This window comes from Malaya genurostris, chromosome 3, assembly GCF_030247185.1.
Source record: "Malaya genurostris strain Urasoe2022 chromosome 3, Malgen_1.1, whole genome shotgun sequence".
NCBI classification, from domain to species: domain Eukaryota; kingdom Metazoa; phylum Arthropoda; class Insecta; order Diptera; family Culicidae; genus Malaya; species Malaya genurostris.
Genome location: NC_080572.1, coordinates 199,073,775 through 199,081,076, shown reverse-complemented (window position 1 = coordinate 199,081,076; position 7,302 = coordinate 199,073,775). Strand labels below are relative to the sequence as shown.

General features: G+C 35.2%; 1 protein-coding gene across 1 annotated transcript; it reads right to left on the bottom strand.

The window, feature by feature from the left end:
- Positions 1-1,846: 1,846 nt before the first annotated feature.
- Positions 1,847-3,491, bottom strand: LOC131437930 (small ribosomal subunit protein mS35). The gene is made up of 4 exons (XM_058607621.1): positions 3,435-3,491; positions 2,892-3,060; positions 2,751-2,835; positions 1,847-2,692 (listed from the first exon to the last, which is right to left on the bottom strand). Exons 2-4 carry the CDS (start codon positions 3,010-3,012, stop codon positions 1,909-1,911), a joined length of 990 nt encoding a protein of 329 aa, XP_058463604.1. The 5' UTR covers positions 3,013-3,060; positions 3,435-3,491; the 3' UTR covers positions 1,847-1,908.
- Positions 3,492-7,302: the final 3,811 nt, after the last annotated feature.

Here is a 7,302-nt window from a genome sequence, read left to right as displayed (position 1 = left end):
CATAAGAGTCTGTCGGTTACATCACTTATACTATTACAACTCTGGAACCGGAAGTGTCTTCGAACTAGATCCTTGACTCAATATTGGCTTGTCGTAGACAAATTGAATAATCCAATGCAAATTGAATAATAAATGAGTATAAAGGTGCACTCGCACACATCTTGCGATCACGTCGAGCTGAGTCGAATGACATTTTACACTAGGCCACTTCGGGCTTTAATCAGAAATCTTTTTTTTTTCAATTCTAATGTCATAAAAAAAGGTAAAAATAAAATATATAATTTCACTAATAAAACAAAGCCCTTCCTACATTCTACATCGTCGCTACACGCATGCAAATTGAACGCGATACAATCAGTGACATATTTGAGGTACATTGGATATAGGCTGCAAGTATATTTTCATGCAGTAGTGCAGTTAATTGAAAATCATCATGGATTATGTAAGCTTCACAAAGTCTGATTTCCGTAGATTATTGTTATACTGGAATGCAAAAGGGGTCAATTTTCTTTTACCTACCTAAATCACGCTTCTACCAATTAGCCTCTTAGTGAACATAAATAAAGAAAAGCGCATGATACCTTTTTGAAATACATTCACTGCACCAGAACAAAACAACGCAGACTTTTTTTTAAACATCAGCATCAACAATCATTGAATTTTCAGTATAAAAAGAAAGAGGTTTCCATATGTCAGTTTGCATAAAAAGTTAGGAGAAAAGCGTGGAAACGATCGAGTAACAGGGGAAAGTAAACCGATAGGCGCTCACTTTTTGAAATGGGCATTCTAAAAAGTCATGAAGATGCACGGTATTCACTAGGTGAGTGACGTGTGCATCAAGCCTTGAACATGATGAGTATTTATGCTATTCAGCATAATGCTCCCCCGGGTCCATCGAAATCAGTTATAAACTTTAATTTATTCATGATCGCGTTCAGTACTCGAATGTACATTAATCTGTCAACAGTCAACATGTGCAACGTTATTAGTGATCTTCGAGTTATCGTTCTCATTGTCGGGTTGCTACCGGTTGGAATATTGAACCTTGCTACTAATTATCAACGAGACCGAGAGAAGGATTTGTCAGAGAGTCGTATTCTGATTGGCAATAAAGACTTGTTTCAAATCGAACCGCCGCTTCGGGACGAACTTAATAACAATGACATCGCACCGGTGGAGGATAAAACTCGTTACTTAAGTATTGGAGAACCCGAATATAGCACGAACCGTGCAAAACTCGTGACTAACGATAATTCCAGTCATGCGCGGACCACTTCGTACAGAGATCGGCGGTTGAAAAAGTTATTTGGCGATACTTTACTACGAATGCAGCAGAATGCGAACTCGAAACTTAAATTCAAGAAATTTTATAAAAATGACCGGTTTTCACCGATAAGCGCCAACGACGAATATCGGTCGGGGATCTATTATGACAGTTATGGTGATTGGCATCATGGCGGCGATCATGGAGATAATGGCGTTGAAATTTGGCCCGTAAGTTTCTTTGACCACATGGGGTACAACAACAATAACGATAACAACAACAACGGCGCTACCAATGAACTTTCCCAAAGTAATGGCACAGTTGGATTGCGGGTCCTTAATCCGTTGATTTTGGTTGCAACATTATCTTTCGTCATGAGTTTGATAAATGCAGTACTTGGAATTGTGGACAAATTTAGATTACCTATCATTAGAGCACGTGATGAGACTGATATTTTTGCAAATAACCATGCACGCATCGTTGACGAGAACTCTTTGGAAGAGCTACAAAGTTTTTTTATTAATTTAAATGAACGTAAAAACGGTTTAATTAGGTAGTTTTGAAAATTATAACATTAAAGACTATGAGACTTTAAATATTGTTTTATTTACTAACTTCGAACAACAGCTTCAATTAAATCTGAACTAATTTGTCAAGTGCAGAAGAGACAAGGTTTGCTCTTTATATTTTGCTAAATTGTACTCGTTCTCGCCATCATTAAATAATTGCTCCACTGAATGCCCATAACCAGCAGGAGCACTCAAACGCTGCTCTCCGTCGGTCTTTCTCCAGTTTAAAATAGTTTCTGAATTTACTTTCGAACAATTACGTTGAAAGTCATAGTACTCCATATCCGCCTCCGACTTGGATTCCTCCCACGATTCGACTACGTTGGATTCATGAAATAAAGCCGTTAGTAAATACATGGCATAATCGTAGTTTTGCTTTTTCAGAGGACACCTATCGGTCACTAAAGTCAGCACATCTGTATCGGAGTTATATCGGTCACCAACTAGACGAAGGAACTTGTCACGTGCATGCTTATCTAACTTAAGCGTCTCCAACTTCAACTGAATAGTAACTATGCGCGACAGGGGGTTTCTTATCGTTGGTGATGCATGACAGTAATCCGATGAAATAAAATCCACTGGAAAATGTTTCTTCATCGATTCCTCCGTTTCAAGTCCTTTTGGCCAAGGAGTGCAAAATTGCTTCAATGCTTCGCATTGCTTTTTGATAACCGGTGGAGTTAGATGTAAAAAGTTGGGAATCTTCATCAATTCGGCATTGGCGAATTTACCCGGAGGTATCTGATGTTTCTTCGATACGTAACCCTGACGTAGTGGTAATGGTACAACGGAAGGATTGAAAGATCTTGGACCTGGCCATACAGCGCCCCAATCCTGATCAGTGGCCATCTGTTCAGTTCTATACCGAAATATTGAATCATTAGTCCGACTCAAAATATCTATACTTATACACAAACCTTGGAGGGGGCACTACCGCTCTTACAATTTTTCGTCTAGCTATCCGCTGAGACTTAACTTGTTTGAAATTGAGAACGGGAAATTCTGAAACAAATTTAAAAATTAACTTTGTTTTTAAAGGGTAACTTAAAACTACTTACGATCATCGTCAATTTGTGTTCTCGAATCCAGTTCACGCTCTGTTGATTGAAACCTGTTTCCAAACCCCCGGGCAGAAAAGTAAATTGCTCTCCTGCCATTGATCAGCGCAATTAAAGCCATTCTAGATTAGATAGAATAAAATATCTAATTTCAAGAGAAAATACAATCCTAAGCTGATATTTTTTTTTTTTTATTTGCTGTGTCACTAACGTGACAGGCTAAGGCCAGTGATGGCCCATCTTGCCTTTGTATTGTTAGATTATAATTTAATTTTGTGTTTTAATTCGATTGTGTTTTTTGCACATGTATTGTTAATTTATTTTCTTGTAGGTTATGTTTGGTTGTATTATTATTTTCGAGTATTTTATATTTTTCGATTGTAAATTCTTTTACATTGACTCCCGATGATGTTTCGCGGCGTCGCCACACGGATTCACTCTAGGACGAGAAAAAATTTTTCTTCCGCGAACAGAAATACACAAAATTTTATCGCAATAGTGCGAAACGATATGCTAACACTTTGAGAGCTTCACCGGAAGTGCCTAAGCTGATATTCTGTCAACCTCAAAGTTTACAACATGTTCAAGCAGCTGAGCATGAGCAGGGATGCCAGCTATTCAAAACAACCATAACATTTCATTCATGAAAACTCACCGAGGAAAAATCATTTGAAATTTCTAGTAAGAAAGCGGATAGATTTCATAGTAAATTGAACGTTGAAATATTTTTTTTTAGCACTGAAAAACAAATATGTTAATAAAATTTACTCATTCAACGTGACGAACACTTGCAAATGTCACTTGCACTTGCAGATGTTTTCACATCGCGACACTATCTGGAAGCTACATTCACATAACACAAAACTGTTGTTTTGCTGTTAGTTAAAATTGTAAAAGATACTAAGTACCGATCTTATTGTTAAACTATTTTTTCTTATTACTAATTTATCAAAAGTTACAATTCGATCCGTTTGTTTGAAAGTGATTGCATTTTTTTTATATGAGAAACACAAATAATTCTGTAACATAATTATTACATGTAAAAAGGTGGGTAGGTAATCTCACAGACATAACTGGAGGAGGTAAATACAAATAGAACTGACTTGATTCTTTCACACTTCCGAGTTTAGAATACAGTTGCTAGCTGCCGGTGACAGCTCGCAACGACATCCAAGATGTGAACAAGAGAACCAGAGACTTTATACCACGCAGAAGTTGTTGCTGCTTTTTGTGTAAGGTCCTTACCACAATTTCGACAGTAGCCGGAATGCAACTAGGCCTCCTCACAAACGGGAAAGTAAGACGTCACGTCAAAACATTTTTTTTGTTACACACGAAAAAATAAAATTGCGCCTATTAAAATATCTAACTTTGCTTTTGAAAGGGTTTAAAAAGTCGTGAATTTAATCAGAAAAACTTTTTTATTGATAGAAATAAATAATATGTGGATAAAGAAGCTTTCAATTGGCAAATTGTCGCAAAGCTGATTTACCGGTAGTGACACCTGCCAATGAAAAATGGAACCAAGAAATCGAGGATTCTTTCGAAAATTTTCATATCGACAGTAGTGATTTGCAACCTTTTTATCGTTTATTCAATAGTACCAATAAATATTAGCAATAAAAGTACACTCGGAGTAGAAGAAAAACGATTTCAAGGTGATTACTACTACTTTTTTAGTGTAAACTACGATTAAACATGGAAAATCTTCAGAAATGTGTGAAATTGGGTAAGGTTATGTTTTTTCGGATCAACATTTTTTTAAACAGAAACCAGTGTAACGTTGATTTCTCGAGTACTATAATGTATAGCGATCGAGTACTATTTATATCGGATACTTTATTTGTTATTTCCAGACATTTGAAAAATGGTATCAAACCAAGATTAATGCTCTATTCTGAATAAACGGTAGATTTCGCACAATGAACTAAGATCAACATTACCGCCTCAGAGTAAAAACTTTTTCTTCAACTTCTACTATGATTTTTTTAATGAATTTGCCCGTTTTCATAAGAAATCGTTGAAAAGGTGGAGTAATTAGAAATATTCCTACCGATTTGACAGCTCTTGCTGAAAGTATCATCTCTAAACAAACAGCGCCTCTACATTTCAGTTTGGCGACAATATGCCAATACATTCACCATTTTCATTATTGGCCTTCTACGACAGTTCGACATGTAGGTGGTGCTGTTGTACAAACGATGATGTTTTCAAATGAAGCAGACAAAATACATAATTCGAATAATCAAAGAATATTCTGTTGTAATTAGGGAAAAAACATTGATTTCCATCAATTAGAATTTCAACCTATATTTTAATTATTTCGCTTGAGAAAAAATCTAAGCTTTTTTTGTTTTCAATGACCCACAGATTGATAATATTGACTTTACTTGTTGACACCGCTTTGAAATAATTGATCTGGCCGTTTATTCCACCCAGTAGTTGTTTACACCTTTAATTTCGATTACGAAAATTGATGACATAACCTCACTTAGATCAATATCTAAATATAGTTTAGTTTTAAAGGAATTAAAAGTTTACTTTTTTTGCAAAAGTTTAATGAACGCAAAAGTTTTACCCATTCCGTAGGTTTGTTTAACGAAAAATTACTATGTTAGTAACTATTTGATAATATGCTAACATCATCGTTTTCTTAGTCCATAAAGCGAAACATAGAAGGCGCGGAGTTGATTTGAGTTTTGCCTTTAAAGGCCAATAAATGTTTTGGTTTTTATTTGCAAGAAAAATAAACTGTTATTTATAAAGCTTTTCTATTTGCAACAAATACAGGTAGCTTTTGTATTAATATGAGAACACTGTCATTCTAACAGAAAAGTTTCCTGGCTCTTAAATTGATAGTTTTTACACTCTGCAAAAAAGAACCAACGAAAGCTCTCAAATTTACTAACGATATTCTAAACAACCAACGTTATTTTTTGTGTGTAGAGAAAAATACTTCATTAATACCTCCTCGCAAACGACCAACAGCTTAAAACCGGGATAAAATAAATGATATTAATAACAATATTTCATCAACATTCTGAATAAGCAAAAATCATTTTGAAAATAACGAAGAATATAGGTAACTGTATTCTTCGCTTACTGTTGTTCGATACAGCTGTTAACTACCGCGGTAAAGTACATTTTTCTACCGCAGTAAAGTACATTTATCTACTGCGGTAAAATACTTTTTTCTACCGCAGCGATGTAATTACGAATAAGGAGACAGTAAAATGTAGAAAGTTAGAATTTCTACCTACTTCAAGAGGCTGTAGGTTTTCAACGCGGTACTGCTTTGCTCGCTACACACTTAAGTTATTTTGCAGAATTTAGTAATGTTTTTTTCGAATTTTCGACGGCTGACGGGTCGGTAATCTGTTTGGTAGTTCAGTTGATTACTGAGCGTTCGGTAATACAAATTTTGTTCAACTATCAAACAACTAAAGAATACTCCTACATTCAATTGTATCTTTTTACGATTGGTTGAATATTTTTTGGTTTTGATAAAAATAGTTGTTTCGAAGAGATTTTAGGATCTCGCCAAATAACACAAAATGCCATTTTACCAGTCAATTTAATACTAGTTGAAGCTACGATTTCATTGCTTTTATTATGAAAAAAAAATGTTCATCAGCTGCAGCCGGTGATATGCTCGGTACGTAAAAATTGAAACAATATTTCGAAAGATGACTTCATCACAGACTAACAGACAGGACACTCAAATTAGATTCTTCAATCATTTTAACTGTCATTTCGAATATTCCTTTATTTGGGACAGTACTCACATGTGTCATGATGGCGCCACGTTACCCTATCAAAAATATCCTGTCTGTCATCTAGACTGTGTTTATTTTTTTCATTTACCAACAGAGTTGCCATTTATACAGAATTACCTGTAATGTATTGATATGTATTTGCATTTGTATGCGAATTTCATGCAGGATACAGATTTAATACATATTGCCAAAACTATATACAAAATTGTGCCTACCTCTCATCCTTCAACGCAATACAAAATCGAACCCGTTTAGTGGCAATATTTACTTGCTTCTGATCTGCCGCCACTTAATTTCGGGTGAAAATTACCAACACAATAAAAAATAGTCTAGATGAACAATGTTGAGAAAAATAAATGGTTACCTTCCAACATCGCTAAAAAGTTTAATACATTATTAACGTAATATAATAATTTACTGTGACGATTCATTTCCAAATATTATGATGAAATCAGGCATCCCTGCAAGCAGCTGATCGGTGTTGACAAACGAGGGGGAACCAACTAGTAAATTAACTTTTACATAACACAAGGGGTGTACCGATAGTAAATAGTTCGCGCAGTACAATATAGGTGGAACTAGTGCATCACGAAAAATTATTTTTATAAGAATTTACTCATACTGTCATGTCTGTT